General features: G+C 40.6%; 1 protein-coding gene across 3 annotated transcripts in view; it reads left to right on the forward strand.

The window, feature by feature from the left end:
• LOC144691796 (bromodomain and WD repeat-containing protein 1-like) overlaps positions 1–22,105 on the forward strand; it is a 179,193-nt gene that overhangs the window by 18,292 nt on the left and 138,796 nt on the right. For all 3 annotated transcript variants that reach the window (XM_078560282.1, XM_078560283.1, XM_078560284.1), the window contains 3 exons: positions 12,221–12,442; positions 13,165–13,265; positions 19,770–19,840. In XM_078560282.1, coding sequence (XP_078416408.1) covers positions 12,221–12,442; positions 13,165–13,265; positions 19,770–19,840 — 394 coding nt within the window. The remainder of the gene's footprint in view (positions 1–12,220; positions 12,443–13,164; positions 13,266–19,769; positions 19,841–22,105) is intronic.

Consider the following 22,105-nt stretch of genomic DNA (forward strand, 5'->3'; position numbering starts at 1 on the left):
TAATAGGTTTGAATGGCATGACTGAATTTAGATGAGCTTAAGGATGATAAGGCGGTGCAGTAAGCAGTGGAAATCACCAGCAATTTGAAAGCTGTACAGATGGTGACTGACGAGAACACCAGAAGAGCGTTGGCAAACCAGAAAAACTGCTCTCCTGGATGTAGCGAAGGAAATGGTGGGATTTGTGCAACCATGAGAAGGGAAGATTAGATATGTGAAGAGATTTTTTTTTCACTGATTGAAGCCAAGAGGGAGGCAAAGAAGAAAAAGGATGTGAATTGTTCCAAAGATTTAAAAACAGAAATTTAAAGAAAGCTGCGAGCGGATAAAGTGAAACAGCTAAATGACGTGTGATGATTTAGAAGTGGAGAAGAAAGGCAAGATGTCGAAACTTTTCCAAACGGTTTGATCAATTACACAGAAGTTTCAACTGCGCCTGCATTACAATCAGTCACCTTCTGGCAAGAATGAAATGGAAGCAAAGAAAATTGCTGCTTAATGGCATGAATGAGTACCTTTACAAGGATGGCGGTGAGTTGGAATTTAAAGGCCAAGTTGAACATGAGCTTCCTCTACTTTGAGCTGAGGTACAGGTGAGGACAGATGAAAGGTGGACAGAAAATTTGTGCTGCATAAGTGCCAGTACATGATGCACTCCATTAACTTGCCAAACCACCTTCGACAGCACCTTCCAAACCTGAGTTGTCTATCACCTAGAAGAACAAAGGCAGCAGATACATAGGAACGTCACCTCAAGTTCCCCTCCAAGCCACATGCCATCTTTACCTTTCCTTCACTGTCATTAGGTTGAAACTCTGGAACTCCTTTCCCAACAGCTGTGTGTGTGAACCTACACCACATGGATTGCAGTGGTTCAAGAAGGCGGCACACCACCATCTTGAGGGCAATTAGGGATGGGCGACAATTGCTGTCTTTACTCACATCCTGTGAACGAATTAAAAAAAACATGAAAATGATGTAGAGGCCCTGGAGTGAAAAATATTAAATGAATATACATTTCAAAGAAAATCATTTTGGTTTTTTATTAAAATTTCTAAAATGAAAAGGAAAATATTTGTTGCCTAAAATTGATAAATTATCAATTAGCCTAAAATTAGCATTCCAGAATCTCAGAATATGGGGAGGTGATGCCATAGTGGTATTGTTGCTGGACTAGTCATCCAGGGACCCGGGATAATGATCTGGGGACTCGGGTTCGAATCCCGCCATGGCAGATGGTGGGATTTGAATTCAGTAAAAATCTGGAATTAAAAGTCTAGTGCTTCTAATGATGACCCTGAAACCATTGTTGATTGTTGTAAAGATCCATCTGGTTCACTAATGCCCTTTAGGGAGGGAAATCTGCCGTCCTTACCTGGTCTGGCCTACATGTGACTCCAGGTTGACTCTTTAATGCCCTGAACAAGGGCAATTAGGGATGGGTATTAAATGCTGGCGATGCCCACATCCCTTGAATCAATTTTTAAAAAAGTTATAGCGCAGAAGGAAGCCATTTGGCCCATCGTGTGTGCACCAGCTCTCTGAGCATTTTACCTTATGCCATCCTCCTGCCTTCTGCCTATAACCCTTCAGATAATCATCTAATTCCCTCTTGAATGCCTCTATTGAACCTGCCCCCTCCACGCTTCCAGGCAGTGCATTCCAGACCCTAACCACTCGCTGTGTGAAGAAGTTTTTTCTCATATTGCTTTTGCTTATTTTGCCAATTATTTTAAATTGGTGCCCTCTTGTTCTCGATCATTTCGTGAGAAGGAACAGTTTCCCCCCTGTCTACCCTGGCCAGGCCCCTCATGAGTTTCATTTCCTCTATCAAATCTCCCCTCAGCTGCCTTTTCTCCAGTGATAAGAGTCCCAACTTCTCCAATCTATCTTCATAACTGAAGTTCCTCATCCCTGGAACCATTCTCATAAACTTCTTCTGCACTCTCTCCAATGTGTTCACACCCCTCCTAAAATGCAGTGCCCAGAACTGTATGCCATACTCCAAGCTGAGGTCTAACTAGTGTATTATACAAGTTCAACATAACCTAACAAAAAACGTACATACGAACAAATGAATTGGGAACAGGAGTAGGCCACTCAGTCCTTCGAGCCTGCTCCGCCATTCAATAGGATCATGGTTGATCTGAATTTAAACTCAACTGCACACTCCTGCCTCCCCCTGATAACCTGTCGCCCCCTTATCAAGAATCTATTTACCGCTGCCTTAAAAATATTCAAAGATCCTGCCTCCACAGCCTTTTGAGGGAGAGAGTTCCAAAGACTCACAACCCTCTGAGCGAAAAAATTTCTCCATCTCTGACTGACTGAAATGGGCGACCCTTTATTTTTAAACAGTGACCCCTAATTTTTGATTCTCCGACAAGAGGAAGCATCCTTTCCACATTCAACCCTGGCAAGTCCCCTCAGGATCTTATATGTTTCAATCATACTCTTCTAACCTCCAGCAGATACAAGCCTAGCCTGTCCAGTCTTTTCTCATAAGACAATCCACCTATTTAGGTATTAGTCTGGTTAAGCTTCTCTGAACTGCTTCCAGTGAATTTACATCCTTCCTTAAATAAGGAGACCAATACTGTACACAGTACTCCAGATGTGGCCTCACCAATGCCCTGTATAACTGAAGCATAACCATCCAACTCTTGCATTCAATTCCCCTTGCAATAAGTGATAACATTCTATTTGCTTTCCTAATTACTTGCTGTACCTGCGTACTAACCATTTGTGATTCATGCACTAGGACGCCCAGATCCCTCTGCATCTCAGAGCTCTGCGACCTCTCACCATTCAGAAAATATGCTTTTTTTATTCTTCCTGCCAAAATGGACAATTTCACATTTAACCACATTATGCTCCATTTGCCAGATCTTTGACCACTCATCTAATCTACCTATATCCTTTTGTTACCTCCTTATGCCCTCTTCTCAACTTATTTTCCTACCTATCTTTGTGCCATCAAACTTAGCAACCATACCTTCGGTCCCTTCATCCAAATCATTTATAGAAATTGTCAAGAGTTGAGGCCCCAGCACTGATCCGTGTGGCACACCACTTGTCACATTCTGTCAACTAGAAAATGACCCATTTATGCTTATTCTCTGTTTCCTGTTAGCTAGCCAATCTTCTATTCTTACCAATATATTACCTCCTACACAATGAGCTTTTATTTTATGCAATAACCTTTGACGTGGCGCCTTATCGCATGCCCTCTGAAAGTCTAGGTACAGTACATCCACTGATTCCCTTTTATCTACAGCAAGTGTTACTTCAAAGAGCTCCAATAAATTGGTTAAACATGATTTCCTTTTCACAAAACCATGCTAACTCTGTCTGATTACCTTGAATTTATCTAAGTGCCCTGATGACTTCTTTAATAACTTCTCACATTTTCTCTGTGGCATGTTAAGCTAACTGGCTTATAGTCTCCTGTTTTCTGTCTCCCTTTATGAATAAAGGAGTTACATTTGCTATTTTGCAGACTAATGAAACCTTCTCAGAATTTAGTGAAGTTTGGCAAGTTAAAACCAATGCATCAATTATCTCAGTAGCCACTACTTTTAAGACCCTAGGCTGAAATGCTTCAGGATGCGGGGACATGTCAACCCATAGTTCGAACAATTTGCTAAGTATTACTTCCCGGCGATTGTAATTTTCTTGAGTTCCTCCCTCCCTTCTGATTCCTGATTTGGAGCCATTTTTGGGATGTTACTTGTATCCTTTTTAGTGAAGACCGACACAAAATACCAATTCAATCAATCTGCCATCTCTTTATTTCCTTTTTATTCCTCTTTATTAACTCCCCAAACTCACTTTCTGTAGGACGCTTACTTTTTTAACTCTTTTTTTCTTTTTAAAATATTTGTAGAAACTCTTACTATCTGTCTTTATATTTCTCGCTAGCTTTCTCTTGTATTCTAATTTTTCTCCTCTTATTAATCTTTTAGTCATTTTTTTGCTCTTTTTTAATATTCTGTCCAATCTTCTGATGTACCACACATCTTTGGACAATTATACGCTTTTCCTTTAAGTTTGATACTATCTTTAACTTTTTTAGTTAACCACAGATGGTGGGACCTCCGCATGGAATTCTTCTTTCTCGTTGGAATGTATCTATTCTGTGTATTCTGAAATATCCCCTGCATCTCTGTTGACCTATCCCTTAAACTAAATTGCCAGTTCACTTTAGCTAGCTGTGCTTTCATGTCCTCATAATTGCCCTTATTTAAGTTTAAAATAATAGTCTTAGACCTACTCTTCTCTCCCTCAAACTGAATGTAAAATCCGATCATATTATGATCACTGCTACTTAGGGTTACCTTCACTATGAAGTCATTAATTAATCCTATCTCAGTCAATAACAGGCCGAGTATAGCCTGCTCTCTAGTTGGTGCCAGAACATGTTGTTCTAAGAAACTATCCCGAAAACATTTTATGAATTCCTCATCTGATTTTTCCAGTCTATATGTAGATTAAACTCCCCCATGATAATCGCCGTACCATTCTGACAATCGCCATACCCTTCTTTGGTACCCTGTCCTACCGTGTGGTTATTGTTAGGTGGCCTGTACTCCACTCCCACAAGTGACTTCTTGCCTTTTATCATTCCTCATCACCACCCAAACCGCTTCTATATCCTGGTTTCTTGAACTTAGGTCATCCCTCTCTATTGTGCTAATATTATCTTTGATTAACAGAGTCACCTCTCCACCTTTCTTAAATGTCACGTACCCTCCAATATTCAGGTCCCAATCTATATCATCTTGCAGCCATGTCTTTGCAATAGCTATTAGATCATACTTTTTATTCATCTGTTTTGTTTTGAATGCTACTTGTGCTCAGATACAGAGACTTAAGTTTTGTCCTTCTATTATTTTTATAAACTCTAGCCTTACCTGCTAAATTTACTCTTAGATTTGTACACTCTGTCCCTTCCTGTCATGGTCTGTTTAGCATTTCCCACATTAATACCTTCCTCAATTGCCCTGTCTCTACTCTTTGATTTATCACATCTTCCTAAATTTGATCCCTTGCCCCCACTATTTAGTTTAAAACCCTCTCTACTTTCCTACTTATGTGACTCGCAAGAACACCAGTCCCAGCATGGTTCAGGCGTGGACCATCCCAATGGTGCAGATCCCACTTTCCCTAGTACTGGTGCCAGTGCCCCACAAACTGGAACCCACTTCTCCCAACCAGTCTTGAAGCCACGCATTCACCTCTCTAATCTTATTTGCCCGATGCTAATTTGAATGTGGCTCAGGTAATAATCCAGAGATTATTACCTTTGAGGTTCTGCTTCTTAATTTGGTGCCTAGCTCTTCATACTGACTATGCAGAACCTCCTTCCTTGTCCTACCTATGTCGTTGGTACCTACATGGACCACAACAATTGGATCCTCCCCCTCCTACTGGAAGTTCCTCTCCAGGCCTGAGCAGATGTTCTGAACCCTGGCACTGGACAGGCAACACTGCCTTCTGGATTCTCGCTCTTTGCTGCAGAGGACAATATCAATCCCTCTCACTATACTGTCCCGTACTACCACTACATTCCTTTTTGCTCCCTGACTTGAACGGCTTCCTGTACCATGGTGCAATGGCCAGTCTGCTTATCCACCCCACAGACCTTGCTTTCGTCCACACAGGATATGAGCACATCAAACTTGTTTGACAATTGCAAAGTCTGAGGCTCCTCCATTACTGGCTGCTCAGTCCCCTTACCTGCCTCACTCATGGTCACACCTTCCTGTCCCTCACTGCTGACCAAAACAGATGACCCATTCTAAGAGGTGTGACGGTCTTCTGGAACAAAGTGTCCAGGAATTCCTCCCCCTCCCTTATGTTGCAGTGTCTGCAGTTCAGCTTCCAGATCAATAACCCTATTCTGGAATTTCTCTAGCTGCTTACATTTTCTGCAGACCTGTTTGTCCTGGATTGCCTTGGTGTCACAAAACCCCCATATTCCGCAGCTGCAACATAAGCAACGATGGCAGGACGGATGTTATGTTATTTAGTTAATTTAATTTAATTACTTTCTTAATTAGCTTAGAATAATTCCTATGTATACGAGAACTTACTAGTACCACCTACAACTAAAAGTTATACTTTAATTGCATAGGTTGGTGTTTTAGGTATATTTTAATTATTTTGTTTTTTATTCTTTAGGTTATTTTATTTTAAAGTTTGAGTTCTTTTATTTATTTTAACTTCCATGCCCTAAGCTAGCTATTAGTACACTGTCCCTAATGCCAAGCACTTAGTGGCCAATCAACTTACTAGTTTCCTGTGATGTCACAGTTTTTTTTTTATTCTGTTTATTAAGTTTTAACAACAAGCATAATGAGTACCAGTACAAAAATAAACTTACAGTACAGCAATAATTTAATACACTTAGATTTGGAAGAGAAAGAAAGGGAAAGGAAAAGAAAAGTAGGAGGAAGAAGAAAAAGGAAAAAAAAAACCCTCCCCAGCCCCCCAAAAAATAAATAAAAAGAAAATCAGCAACAATCATAGGTCAGACATAGTTTCACATGATATGATATATTCAGCCTAATTAGAGTCAGTTATATGTAAACGGAGCGCTATAGATCCTCAAAATAATTGAAGAAAGGTTGCTAAACTACATAAAATCCATCAGTGGAGCCTCTTGCCTCTTATAGTGTACTTAATTTTCCTCAAGTTTAAGATTCTGCATAAGATCACGTATCCAATTAGGAAAAGAAGGCAGGGCAGGCTGTTTTCAGTTTAATAGAATATGTCTAGCCAATAATGTTGAAAAGGCGAGTGCAGCAATCTGAATTTTTGTAAGAGGGATGCCATTTGGTTCCACTCCAGAGTGCTGTAATAGGAGAAGGTTCAATGTTGCTACTCAAAATGTGAAAGTGATGTAAATATTTTTTGTCCAAAACAAAGCCAATTTAGGACACGATCTGTACATATGAATTAGAGAGGCTGGGACAGTATGACATTTATCACAGGTTGGATCAAAATTTGAATAAATCTTAGCTAATTTTACTTTGGATAGATGGATATGATGTAAGATTTTAAATTATAGCAATCCATGCCTTGCACACAGAGAAATGTACACGTGAGAGAATAGACTTCCAGTTATCTTCTGATAAGCCTGAGTCAAAATCTTGCTCCCAAAGAGTTGTTAAAGTAGAAAGCAAACGGCAGTGTGGTGAAAAAATTAGAGAATACAATTTGGAAATGAATCCCCAAACAAAATGATTTAGTTCTAATATGATATCTATCGGTGATTTAGGGGCAGTGTTTTTTTTTTACTCAGTTTCTTCAGTCGCTGAAATGGTCCTGACTCACACTGCTCTCTCCTCCCGCGCTGCTTTCAGACTCCCGCTGCTCTCTCCAATCATGCTGTTTTCAGACTCCCCTGCTCTCTCCTCTCGTGTTGTTTTCAGACACCCCCTGCTGCGTCCTCTTGAGATATTTTCAGACGACTCCTGTTCTCTCCAAAACAAAAACAGAATTACCTGGAAAAACTCAGCAGGTCTGGCAGCATTGGTGGAGAAGAAAAGAGTCGACGTTTCGGGTCCACATGACCCTTCAACAGAACTGAAGTATAGTTAGGAGAGTGGTGAAATATAAGCTGGTTTAAGGTGGGGGGCGGGGGGAGAGAAGTTGAGGGTGGGGTGGTTGTAGGGACAAGCAAGCAGTGATAGGAGCAGATAATCAAAAGATGTCACAGACAAAAGGATCAAAGAGGTGTTGAAGGTGGTGATATTATCTAAGAAAAGTGCTAATTAAGAATGGATGGCAGGACACTCAAGGTACAGCTCTAGTGGGGGTGGGGTGGAAAGACTGACAAGGTATTAGTTGTAGATTTAAAAATAATGGAAATAGGTGGGAAAAGAAAAATCTATATAAATTATTGAAAAAAAAAACAAAAGGGAGGGGGAGGAAACAGGGTGGGGATGGGGGGAAGGGGGAGTTTAAGATCTAAAGTTGTTGAATTCAATATTCAGCCCGGAAGGCTGTAAAGTGCCTAGTCGGAAGATGAGGTGCTGTTCCTCCAGTTTGCGTTGGGCTTCACTGGAACAATGCAGCAAGCCAAGGACAGACATGTGGGCAAGAGAACAGGGTGGAGTGTTAAAATGGCAAGCGACAGGGAGGTTTGGGTCTTTCTTGCGGACAGACCGCAGGTGTTCTGCAAAGCAGTCGCCCAGTTTGCGTTTGGTCTCTCCAATGTAGAGGAGACCGCATTGGGAGCAACGAATACAGTAGACTAAGTTAGGGGAAATGCAAGTGAAATGCTGCTTCACTTGAAAGGATTGTTTGGGCCCTTGGACGGTGAGGAGAGAGGAAGTGAAGGGGCAGATGTTGCATCTTCTGCGTTGTCCTGTTCTCTCCACTCGCTCTGTTTGTACTTTGTACTCCTGTTAATAAAGCCCAGTCACTGTATGCTTTATTAACTGTTCTCTCAACCTGTCCTGTCACCTTTAATGACCTATGAATATATACACCCACTTTAGAGTAGTACCCTTTATTTTATACTGCCTCTTCATGTTCTTCTTACCAAAATGCAGCAGCATAAATTTTTCTGCATTGAACTTCATCTGCCACCTATTTACCCATTCTACCAACTTGTCTATGTCCTTTTGAAGTTCTACATTGTCGCCCTCAGTTTACAATGCTTCCAAGTCTTGTATTGTCTGCTAATTTTGAAATTGTTCCGTGTACACCAAGGTCTAGATCATTATATACCAGGAAAAGGAAAGATCCCAATACCGACTCCTGGTGAAGTCCACTACAAACCTTACTCCAGCCCGAGAAACATCCACTAACCTTTACTCTGTTTCCTGTCACTCAGCCAATTTTGTACCCATGTTGCTACTGTCCCTTTATTCCATGAGCTATAATTTTTCTCTCACATCTGTTGTGTGGCAGTATCAAATGCCTTTTGGAAGTCTATGGACACCACATCAACAGCATTGCCCTCATCAACCCTCTCTGTTACCTTCGAAAACCTCTAGCAAGTTAGTTAAACATGATTTTCCCTTAAGAAATCAATGCTGGCTCTCCTTAATTAACCCACATTTGTCCATGTGACTATTAATTCTGCCCCTATTTATAGTTCCTGGAAGCTTCCCCACCATTGGATTTCTTACGAAGGCAAAAATAAAATGAGACTAAAATTTGAGATAGAAATAAGACCGGGACTTAGGCAACAAAGCTTATAGCCCTAATTGTAAATTTGTCATAACAAAATACATCAAATTAATGGAACTTAGGTGATAAATATCGTGGTTTGTATTCGTCAATAATGAAATACTCAAAGAAACTACAATAATTTCAACATTGTATTCTTTTGGCAGGCAGAAGTTCCATGACTTGAGTAGGTCTTTGGTGATTTATCATAGCCACCAAGGCTTAAGTTTTAATTTAAACTGGGATTGGCCATGGTCAATTTTCATCAAGCCTTGTTATGTGCCAGTTCTCAAAGCTGATTTGGGACATGATCACGTATATTAGAATGTGCAGTGGACGTCACATCCATGTTGGTTCCAACCCTTCAGCTAGATTTATTTACTCTAATTGCATATAGGATTATACAAATAATGATATCGAGGACTAGGTTGTAGCAAATAAGTCTGTTGATCCTACTCCTCTCAATGGAATGTTGCAGATTTGGAGTTGAGGAACTGGTGGCAACTGGCATATTTTAGGTGCCAACTTGTATGAAAAGAAGATAAAGCTCTTTAATGAAAGCAACATATGAGAGTAATAAAATTGTATGATTGTTGTGTTAGAAATTTTAATGAACCTTATTCAATCAACTGCTGTTTAAAAGTTGAATGAGTAGTGCAGTTAAATATTTTGCATGGTTAGTTTACCTATGGAGTTAGGTGATATAATTCAGTGCAAGAATTTTTACTCCAGAATAGCCTGGCCAATCAGTGTCTAATAACTTAATATTTCATATTTGCTCCTAAAAGTGAACTCTGTTGACAGTTTGCTGTGTTTGGATGTACCAGTACTTCCTTGTGGTAATTCTTTTGAGAGATTTTAATGGATCCTTAAATGGTAGAACATGAGTTCTTCTTGTTGTATTAACTCATAAACGAGTTAACAATTTTGATCCACTATCTCAAATCATTTATTGCTGTAATTCCCATAACTAATCACAAGATTGCATCAAACAAAATTACACGTGCGCTATTTTACTTTGGATTAGGTACATAAAGAACAATTGTTTTAGTGATCTTCACATATAACTTTTTACATTATGCTTGGTTGATTTAAGGAGATTAGCAAAAGAACCAGAGATGACACGAGGAAAAACTTTTACGCAGTGAGTGGTTATACTCACAATACGCTGTCTGAGAGTGTGGTGGAGGCAGATTCAATTGTGGCTGTCTAAAGAGAATTGGATAATTATCTAAATAGAAAGTGAGTGGCTAAAAATTTGACAGGTGGAATATAAGGTGTGAAAATGTGAGTTTGTCCACTTTGGTGGGAAGAATCAAAAAGCAGAATATTATCTCAATGGAGAGATTTCAGAATGCTGTGGTACAGAGGGATCTGGATGCCCTCATACATGAATCACAGAAGGTTAGCATGCAGATAGTATAAGTAATTAGGAAGGCAAATGGAATGATGCCTTCATTGCAGGGGGATAGAGTACAAAAGGGAAGTTTTGCTACAACTGTATTGGGTATTAGTAAGACCACATCTCGTGTACTGCATACAGTTCTGGCCTCCATATGTAAGGAGGGATATATTGCATTGGAGATAGTCCAGAGAAGGTTTGCTAGGTTGTATCTTGGGATGAAGGGGTTGTCTTAGGAGGCAAAGTTGAGCCTATACTCACTGGAGTTCAGAAGAATGAGAGATGATATTGAAACATGTAAGACTCTTGAGTGGCTTGACAGGGTAGATGCTGAGAGGATGTTTCCCCTTGGGACAGTCTAAAACTAGGGGCACTGTTTAAAAATAAGGGGTCACCCATTTAAGGCTGCGATGAGGAGGAATTTCTTCTCTGAGGGTCGTTAATCTTTAGAATTCTCAGAGTATTGGAGGCTGGGCCATTAAATATGTTCAAGACTTGAGTTAGACTGATTGATCTACAAGGGAGTTGAGGGTTATTGGGGTGTGGGGGCAGGCAGTAAAGTGAAATTAAGGCCACAATCAGATCAGCTATGACCAACTTGAAGTGTGGAGCAGGGTTGGGGCCAAATGGCCTACTCCTCCTATTTCTCATGTTTTTATGAAAATATTTGCACGGCAATGGAGAAATGGGACTAGCTGAGTAGCTTTTACTTTACTGAAACAAAAACAGAATTACCTGGAAAAACTCAGCAGGTCTGGCAGCATCGGCGGAGAAGAAATCAGTTAACGCTTCGAGTTTTCATGACCCTTCGGCAGAACTGAGTAGTGAGTAGCTTTCAGAGAGCTGGTTTGGCCACAAGGGACTGAATGGCCTCCTCCTATGCTGCAACCATTCTATGACTCTATAATTCAGTTTATGCAACCTACATTGAAATTTGAATAGTTGTCCAGAACCTTAGGTCACTCTTCTTTTCAAAAGCTGCAATTGGTGCAATCCTAAATTAACTTCAGAACTCTGCTTGGTTTCACTTGTGATTGTGGTTTTGGAGAGTATCTTGAGATATGTTTACATGAGATAACGATGAGAAGGTCTAAACACTTGAAATAGACATACAAGCCCAGTCCTTATTTCAAGAATTCTAGTCACAGTAATTCTGGCATCAGAGGAAAGCACATTCTTTTTGAATTCTTGTAATAGCTGGTTGCCTTAACTGAATTCTATAGGCTTCTTTTCATATTTTCTTGCAAACTTGTTTTCAGGGCATTGATGAAAATTGTAATTTAGTCTTTGGCTTACTAGCATTTGTCTTGGTGGGAAAACCTAATTAAGGTTTGATTTGAGCTCCACACTAAAGATAAAAATTAATACTTCAAAATGAATTTTATGCTTGTACCAAATTTTTCATTTTCTGCTGTAATTTTTACCATGCAAAGCTCTGTATGAGATGTATAGTTAATAGCAAATGTTACATTGCTTCAGTATGTTAGATTACTGCAGTAGCTTAAAATTGTCCAAGATATACACTTGAAATCGGAAGGATAGAAAATTGACTGATGTGATGTACAGGAGGGTTTGAAAAGCTACAATATTTAGCAGATTATAACGCAACAAGTTAAAAGATTGATTATGTTCCAGGGCTCTGATGACTGTCTGGTGAAGATCTGGGCCACACACACTGGTCGATTATTGTCCACCCTACGTGGCCACTCCACTGAAATTTCTGACATGGCTGTGAATTATGAGAACACTATGCTAGCTGCTGGCAGCTGTGATAAACTAATTCGAGTTTGGTGCTTAAGAACATGTGCCCCAGTAGCTGTGCTACAGGGGCACACGGGATCCATTACCTCTCTGCAGGTAATTTTAAGAGTATATAAAGTTTATAAAACCTTAAATAATAGACATAAATGTTCTTAAATTTGTAATCTGTGATCATTCATGCTTTGAGGTTTCAAAGGTTTTAACTCTTTCCTTAACTCTGCCATTATATTTTTGATGTCATATTTTATTATGTTGATGGAAAAATCGTGGAAGGGTTGCTTCTTCGGCCTTATCTCATAAATATTGATTTCAGCAAGTTATTATGACTATTTTGACCTGTGAAAGAGTTCAATTCTGCTTTGCACAGGCACAAAGTGTGCATTTACTTGTGTTTAAACCTTGGACAACTTATTGTGAATCAATTCAGAAAATTAATTGACAGTAAAGGAGCCTGAAACCACAATTCTGCATATACGTTATACATATAGCTTTATTCGGCTACTGAACTTGAATTGAGCGCAAAATATTCACAGTAATTATTTTTAAAATTAGATACTGTTTGCTTCTAAACTCAGTTTTTCTATATTAAAATTTTATTAAATGCGGCTACCCTAAAGTTGGAAATATATTGAACTGTTTTATTTGAGGCTTATGAACAAAAACAGTTAATATTATTTATATGAATCACTTTGTTTTAAAAAAAAAGTCATAATGGAAAGAAGTTTATTTTTGCCTGTGCAATCAATTTCAAATGTGAATTCTTAAAATGTGATTCAAAATCTGATGATTATGTGGTACTCTTTGTGCATTTATTCCAGTTTAGCCCTATGGGCAAAGGTTCAGTACGGTACATGGCTTCTACAGGATCTGATGGGAGTGTTTGCTTTTGGCAGTGGGATCTGACTACTCTGAAATTCAAGTAAATTTTCAAGTGTTTGAATCATTGAGCAATATTTATTAATTGAGAATAATCGTATTTGCTTTTTACCAATCCCTTAAGTATAGAAATAAAATTGCAGCGAGTTGGCTTTAGAATTCAGGATTGCTCTATTAAGAATGCCGAAACGAGGTTTGTGGTTGTTGCTTGAACCTAGTTTTCCTGCAATTTTAACTTCTTTAAAACTCAAATTTTTGCATATTAGGGAACATAGGGACTTTCCGTTCCTTATTTTCAACTTGGTATTCTGTTTAATTGCCTAACTTTTATGTTCTGTGTTGGAAATTGTTAAATTGATAGTTTTGTAGTGATGATTTTAAATATTTTTTAAAAAGGCATTGATGTTTTCCATTCATGTTCATTGCTAAGATACAATATGATATTCTGAGCTGTGCTGTAAAGCTTTTAATTATTCATCATAATTGGGACTCGTTTGATGGCTAGAAGGAATTAGTAGATAATGAAGAGTCCCCATGTTTTCTATTTTGAAAGTGATTGCTCCCATGCTTGCTGACAGTTTTTACTCCCAATGGTACTTATGCAAGATGACATTCTTTTTTCCAAATAGTAATGGTTAAACTATTCAATGCTGTATGTTATCTGTAGTTACATGACAGAAGATCCTCAGAATGGGGATGACAAAAGGATTTAGATCAGACAGTCATAGGGTGGGATCATTCACTGTTAGTGGATATATTTTTCTGGTTGATTCCAGCACAAGCTTGTTTTCTCTACCTGAATATGAGAGAGATTTGGTCTATTTCAGATTTGCCAGCAGACGTGATTGACGCTTCAAAAAATGGGACCTCCGATAATTGAAATTGTAACACATTAGTGTGTACCAAACTAAGCAAAATTATTTTCAAAATAACAATCTTGGCTTCGAGACAATAACATACATCTAAAAATTATGCCAATAAGCCAACAGTCTTGATTAATTGCTCTTGAGCTGAGGAAGATAACTTTATAGCAGCTATTTCAAAATGTATGTTGTTTTGCAGCTGGATATTTAAGACTAATTGTGAGTCGTATGCTGTGTAAATTTGGATCCTGTCAAAAAAAATTAGTTAAAATGGGTTGTGGGTATAGGCCCTCAATATCACAGAATTCTGGAGATGTGAAATTTTTATATGGTCATGTACACTGTGCACTATGTTATGATCCTAGACCAGATCCCCAAGTTTTTGATAAATCCAGTTAGGGACCAATAATTTTTTTTTTAAAGCAGACAAAGTTTGCGACTCAAGACACTTAGTGAATGAATAAAGCCACAAGATTCCATGGATTTTGAAGCAACAAAAATAAACTTTACAAGGTCAGAAATATAAAACAATTTGCAATATCTACATTATACTCTAACATTCAGGGTAAGTGTGAGGTACATGTAATGTGGTCGAACACACCACATTGCACCATAAATGGCAGGTGCGACCAAGACCGAGTGCATGGATTTCTCAACAACCCACAGTGATGTCAGTAACACAGAGTCAACCGTCTCAATGAAGCTCGTTCGCGCTCTCACAAGGTTGCAATCTTCACTTTCAAAGATCTAACCTTGGAGCCACTCCAACTTGGATGGCTTCAATGGCGGCCCACCTCGCAGGATTTCAATCCTGTTTTCTGAGATTCCGTTCCCCTCAATTCCTCGTATACACTCAAACAGCAACTCACAAGCACAACCTCAGCTCTTCGGTTGCACCAAGGAGAATACTGCTCCAAAGAGGTATCTTTATCCCACAGTCCGCAGCACAGAGTCACCACCTTCTTGGATCTTCAGGGCGTCTCCTGAGCCCTCTTCGATTACCAGGGCTCTGAGCCCACTTCACTTAAAGTCTGCTACCTGTGGCCTTTTCTCCAATTGGAACCTCTCTCTCTGCTCCTCTCTTTTCCCTTAACTGGGACCTGTTTCCATCACCTGTCTCTGTCCCTTACCTGGTACTTCCTTTTGGGGCCTCTCCCTGTCTCCGCTCCCCTTTTTGGGACCTCTCCCTGTTTCCTGCCTGGGACACTTTATGGCTATGGCGCTCCGCTCCCGGCCAGCTGACGTGGGTTTTTGTGCAATATTCTTATGCACAAGCGCACTGAGCCAAAAGAAATGTATAAGTGCCAACCTGCATATGTGAAGACTGCTCCCGGTCTGCGCGACGCAAAAGCTATGAGGCCAATCAGGAGTTGAAGTCCCCAACCTCCGTGCTCTTCAACGAAGTAAGTTTGGGTTTCATAATTAAGGTAAAGTGAGAGGACTAAGACCTCATCCTGTAAACTGTTATAAACTTTATATAGATAACCTCATGGCTATTTCCAAAATTTTAAAAACTGGACCAAGACCTTTTATAATTGCTGAATCTATTTCTGTGACCCGCAAACAAAAGGAGCCACCTGGCAGTATTGAATAAATTCGCACCTTGTTATCTCTGAAGAGACACTAACAATCCTCCTGTGGGCTGCAAATACCAGATTTGAAGAGAGCTGTACAAAGGCAATCTGCATTTCATAACCCAGGTTGACCAACCAGCGTCTACACGTATGCAAGGACAAAGGGCCCCGCAACCTTCCCTTCAATTCTTAATGGTTGGGACGTTTAACCATCTCGGGAACCCAGACGAGGGATGCACATCCCTTGTCAAAGACAATGGGGAGAGGTGGGATTCATGTGGCTTGGATCTCTAGCTTATGTAACCAGTAATATTGCCTTGATGTACTGCAAAATTTCAGTCTGCTGTTTACCATCCCACAAACAACCTCACGGAAAAAGAATTGTGCCCAGATTGAATACCTGGCTCCATCTACAGTGTTTCTGCTAAAATTTCTATACCATCGCCTACAAGACTGATTCACCTTTGCATGCCGGTCTCACCGTGTGAAGTCGACACCACTGGATAAGTGAATTCGACAGCATCAGTTTTCAGCCTGCTGACCTCGGTGGGGGAATACCTTAATGGACTTGATTCTGGACTCTGGCACCCATGTGAAGCACCATTTCTTTTCTCTGTAGTGTCTGCAGTATAAACCTTTTCTCTGTTCCCTTTGCAGTCATTCAGTAAAAGAGGGATAATGTTGTGACCCTACCGCCACCCCCCGCAGCATTTGAGTGTGTGCAAATAAACTAACCCTTTGGGTTCATCCTATCTCAAGTTTGCTGTGGGGTTATTAATAGAAACAGGATCACACCAAAACCAAGGGGTTGGGAAGTACGCCACTACTTATAAAGGAGGAAGCAAGTCAAAACACCATTTTGTTTACAGATGAGTGATGAGAAGAGAAATTAGTGCTGTTTAAATTAACCCATCTCCTGTCTAACAGTAAGTAGAAGCTACATGTGAATTAACAAGCCAGCTGTGGTTGAACACACCACACTACACAATACATGGCTGACGCGACCAAGACCAAGTCCATGGATTTCTCAACAACCCACCCAGTTGTCAGTAACACTGAGAGTCAACCAATCTCACTGAAAATCTTTCTCTCAGGAAGGGTTCCAGCCTTTACCTTCAAAGATCTAATATTGGAATTCTGTCCAAAAGTTGCTCCAATGTGGCGGTGTCAACGTTGGCCCGCCTCACAGGATTTCAGTCTCTTCTCCCATGATTCCGTTCCCTTGGATTCCTGAGTATGCACTCAAACACCAACTCACAAGCACAACCTCAGCTCCTCAGTTGTGCCAAGCAGAAAACTACTGCTCCAAAAGGGTAACTTTGCCCCAAGGGCCCGCAGCATGGAGTTACCAGTTTGGCTGCCTTCTCTTAAAGTCTGCTCTTTGCAGCCCCCTACCTGTTTGTAGTTTATTTTTCTGCTTTTCTCTTAACTGAACTGGGACCTTGTCCTGTACCTGTTCCCTCTATGGGACCCTTTTGGAGCTCTCCCTGTCTCCTCTCCCCTCTTTTGAGCCTCCCCTTGTCCTCTACTTGGCTTCAATGGTGCTCTGCTCCCGGTCACCTGACCCGGATTTTTCATGCTGTTTTTCTTTATGCATGGGCGCTCTGGGCCGAAAGAATGTCAAATGTCCATTTGTGTATGTACAGCCAGCTCCCAGTCTGCGCATTTGCAAAGGCTCCGAGGCCCATCGGGAGTCCAACCTCCGCTCAACGTTAAGGTGAGTTTGACTCTCATTACAACTGTTAGTTTTCTTTGTCCTCCCAAACTTGTGTTTTGTTATATCCTGGTGGCTGTAGTATGTCACTGACATTAGTGATTGAAACCAGTTGTAATGAAGAGAGACTTGAGATACAGGAAGTATTTCCATTGGAGTAGGGAAGGCTGAGAGAAGACTGTTTTTGAAAATATGAAGGGTTTTGATAGTGTAGAGGGAAATACTGTTTCCATTAATCGGTGAGTGAAAAGGGATTGTCAGTTCAATATTGTCACTGACAGTGAAGAGAGATTTTTAATCCAGGTGGTTGGAGCATGGAATAACTTGGCACAGGCAGAGGATGAGACAGGGATTATGGACCATAAAAGATGCAATCGTTTGTAACAGGATAGAACCGGCAATGGGAGATAATGGGAGTTTAGATTTCTCCATCAAAGGTTCAAAATAAACATGAAGGACCAATTGGCCACAACCTGTGCTATAACTATTTGCGGCTCTATGGTGATGGCTGTGGTGAAACAGTTTTGAAGTGCTGAATTAAGCTTAACAAATAAATGTGAGCACATACTAAAGTAAGTTGGCTTAAGTGTAAGTTTTCCTGAATGTATTGGTGCCAATATGTTGCAATAGATTTTGCTGTCAGTGGTGAAGTATTGGTGCTTGCAGCTGACCTCGAAGAAAGCTGCCCACAAAGATTTTCTGATCTCTGTGGCATGGTTTTTCCCTTTCCCGATGGCAGTTTAAATCTGGCACTAAGTCAAGGGGATCTCCAGGTGTCAGCAACAGTGCTATCAACAAATGACCTCCCATCCACCATAGGGTCAGAAGTGGGGATGTTATTGTATGTTGTTCAGCACCATTTGTGACTCCTCAGAAACTGAAACAGTTTGTGCCCATATGCAAGAACTGGGCAACATTCAAGTTTGGGCTGATAAGTGGAAAGTAACATTCACACCACAGAAGTGGCAGGCAATGACCATCTCCAACAAGAGATAATCCAACCATCTCCCCTTGGCATTCAATGGCATTACCATCGCTGAATTCCCACATTCAGCCCCCACATAGAGGTTTACCGTTGACCAGAAGCTGAACTAGACCAGCCGTATAAATACTGTGGCTACAAGAGCGGGCCAGAGGCTGGGAATTCTGCGGTGAGTCACTCACCTCCTGACTCCCCAAAGCCTGTCCACCATCTATAAAGCACAAGTCAGAAGTGTGATGGAATATTCTCTACTTGCTTGGATGAATGCAGCTCCCTCAACACTCTCAAGCCAGACACCATCCAGGACAAAGCAGCCTGCTTGATTAGCATCCCATCCACCACCTCCAGCTTCCACTCCATCCACCAGTGACGCACAGTGACGGCAGTGTGTGCCATCTAGAAGATGAACTGCAGTAACTCACCAAGGCTCCTTCGACAGCACCTTCCAAACCCGTGACCTCTGCCACCTAGAAGGACAAGGGCAGCAGATGCATGGGAACACCACCACCTGCCCGTTCCCCATCAAGCCGCACACCATCCATTCTTGGAACTATGTCACTATTTCTTCACTGTCAAAACCCTGGAACTTGCTCCCAAACAGCACTTTGGACCTACCTACACCACATGGACTGCAGCGGTTCACAAAGGTGGCTCTCCACTACCTTCTCAAGGGCATTTAGGGAGGGCCATAAAAATGCTGGGCTAGCCGGTGATGTCCACATCCTGTGGGGAAAAAAAAAACAGGCAAAGCAACCAATCCATTGAAGTATTCTCACAGACAGCAAATCAGGAAGTTAAAAGCATTGAATACCTGCACTGTTAATAAGATAGTGAAAATAATGATTGCTTGGGTTAAGATAGAAGCTAAAATATCATAAACTTCAAATTTATTTTGAAGAAAATAAATAGAAGTTTGTTATATGGAGAAATTTGACTTTGCACAAAAGTTTAATTAGCTTTTCAGGCTCAGTAAGGGCATTTAGCAGTAATCATAAATGTTGTACACTGCTTAAAAACCCAGTTACACCTCACTCAAGAAGGTTTGACTTTTTTCAAGAGTTTTTATAGTGAGATTGAGAATGTAAGAGTGGAAGTTCTCTCCCTATGGAGAAGCGTACATTCACTGCAGCAGCTTCTGAGTTTCCGTGTTATTCTGTGCATGTGCAAATTCCCAAAGTCAATATATGTGGAATAATGAACACTGTAAATTCTGTCTTCATTACCACTTTAAGCTCTGGGCCATTAAATATGATTGACAATAACTATGGGAGTGCTAAACCTGGATGGTCACATTGCTGTATAAATCACTGAAAAACGAAAAGAAATAGTGGAATTTAGTCAGAGAGTAGTTCTGTTCTGCTGGAAGCCATTTCTTTTTGTCTGAATGCATTGACCAATATTTCCTTTTAATAAGGAATCAGCCATTGAAATTTACGGAGCGATCCAGGCCAGGTTCTCCAATGATTTGTTCCTCATTCAGTGTTGGTAAGTGACAGAAACGGCCTTTCGATTTACGTTAAGTTCAAAAGTACAGAAAACACTTAAATTGTATGTGGCTTTGTAGAGATTTCTTTGGGATAGAAGGGTAAATGCATTGATGTATTCTGAGTCTAAGGTAGGGAAGATGTGGCAAAAATTCCCTTATCTGATCATTACGCAATGCGCCACTAGGAAAGTGTGTCTGTAAATGTGGAGCTGCGTATGGAAATACTCTGATGAATCACTTTGGCAACTCTTATTTTCAAGGTTTACACAAAAAGTGGCAGTTTGAGTGAGTCACTGGAGGGATCTTGGTGCAAAGGCATCTCCCAGCATCAATGACTGCCTTAGGCCAAATGGAAGGAGGGATGAAAGAGTGTGAGAAGACTGTCTCAGTATTTGCAATTTCCTTAATTTATTTTGTGTATGTGTAAGAGATGACTAGATCTCCTTTAGCAAAAACAAATTGTCTTTGATTGGCTTCAGTTCTCCTCCTCTGTACTGAAAAGTTTTGAGGTGGATTGTTGGTGGGGGCTCCCTGGTGATTTATATCCAAAAACAGAAAATATTTGACTGCCAAAAGAAACATTCATACTACATTTTGTTGATTTTTTTTTATATTCAAAATATCTCATTGGTTAAATGGCTTACTCTACTTTTTCATCATCCTCTTCTCAAAAAACCCACCATTGACTTCTATCCCTTTGAAAACTATTGTTTCATCTACAACCTGCCTTTCTTCTACAACATATTTGAATGTGTTGTCCTCTGAACCCATGCCCAATTTTCCTGCAACTCCACTTGAATCTCTCCAATCAGTTTCTGCCCTTTTGAGAGCACCAAAACAGGCCCTAACCAAAATAACAAACAAGGTTCTCTGTGACTATGACCGTGGTGGATTTTCTGTTCTTGTTCTTGTTCTTTTCTACATCTTTGTAGCCTTTGATGTGGTTGAGTATACTCTTTTTCTCTCATGCCTCCCTTCTGTTATCCAACTTATAGGCCAGTTAGCTTAATAGCTGTCAAAGCGAAATGTTAGAAGCCATTATTAAAGACGTTATAACAGGGCACTTAGATAAATTCAAGGTAAACAGGGAGATTCAACATGGTTTTGTGAAAGGGAAATCATGTTTAAGCAATTTATTGAACTTGTTTGATGGAGTCATAGCTTCTTGGATAAAGGGAATCCGGTGGATGTACGGTACTTAAATTTTCAGAAGGCATTTGATAAGGTGCCTCATTTAGGGTTATTGTGGAAAACAAAAGCTCATGATGTAGTGGGTAACATATTGCATGGATAGAAAATTGGCAGCTAACAGGAAACAGAGAATTGGCATAAATGGGTCATTTTCTGGTTGGTAGGATGTGACGAATGGTGTGCCACAGGAATCAGTGCTGGGACCTTAACTCTACATAAATGATTTGGATGGTTAAAAAGGGGAAACCCAGGATTTAGTTTCAATTTAGAATGGAGAGAGCAAATCTAAACTCTGTTTGTAAACCTGCATTTTTAATGAGTTTTATGATTCTTCAAGTGGAGAGCTGTGTTATCTAGGGGGGCAGTGGTTTAGGGAAATTAAAACAAAGTAGAAAAAAACTGCTGTTGCCTAGTAATGGAAGGCCCACACAGAGACAGAGAAAAACAGAAAAAGTAGTTTCAGTTCAGTTGAAAGGAGTTGCCAGCAGAAGCAACATAAGAGAGGGACAGATAGCATGCCCCAAACTAAAGTTGAAGCCAGGTGCCAGGAGCAGCTGAGCACTGGAGAGGAAACTGCAGGAAGCAGGTTCCAAAGGAATGAAAAAAAAAGTCCCAAAACTAGGGAATGGGGCAGGAGAAAGGTCCCAAGAAGGCCTTCTAGTCAAAGAAAGAACAGGATACTGGAAAAGGTCCTGTTAAGTGAAGTTAAGAGTGAGGAGCGGTGGAAGGCTCCAAGCTTAAAGGGAGAAAGCTGCAGGATGCAGACCTAAAGCAAAATAAGCTTGCGAGAAGCCAGAAGATCCAAGGAGCCAGCCGAAGGTCTGTAACTCTTTACTATTGGCATGTGAAGCAGTGGTGTTCTTTTAGCATGGCTGTTTCTGAGGGAGAGTGCGTGGAAGGAAGCTTGAATGCATGTGGCGAGCCAGGGGAGAGGAACATCAGAAGGAGAGTTCGAAACCCTGGTGGCGGACCCTTGTGGAAGGCGCCCGAGAGAAAGTGTCCTTTGGGAGAAGATTCCAAAGTGAGTTCTTCGAGAGTGGCGATTGGAAACCCTTGTGTGAAAGACAGAGTTC

This window comes from Cetorhinus maximus, chromosome 16 (assembly GCF_964194155.1).
Source record: "Cetorhinus maximus chromosome 16, sCetMax3.hap1.1, whole genome shotgun sequence".
In the NCBI taxonomy this organism is placed as follows: Eukaryota; Metazoa; Chordata; class Chondrichthyes; order Lamniformes; family Cetorhinidae; genus Cetorhinus; species Cetorhinus maximus.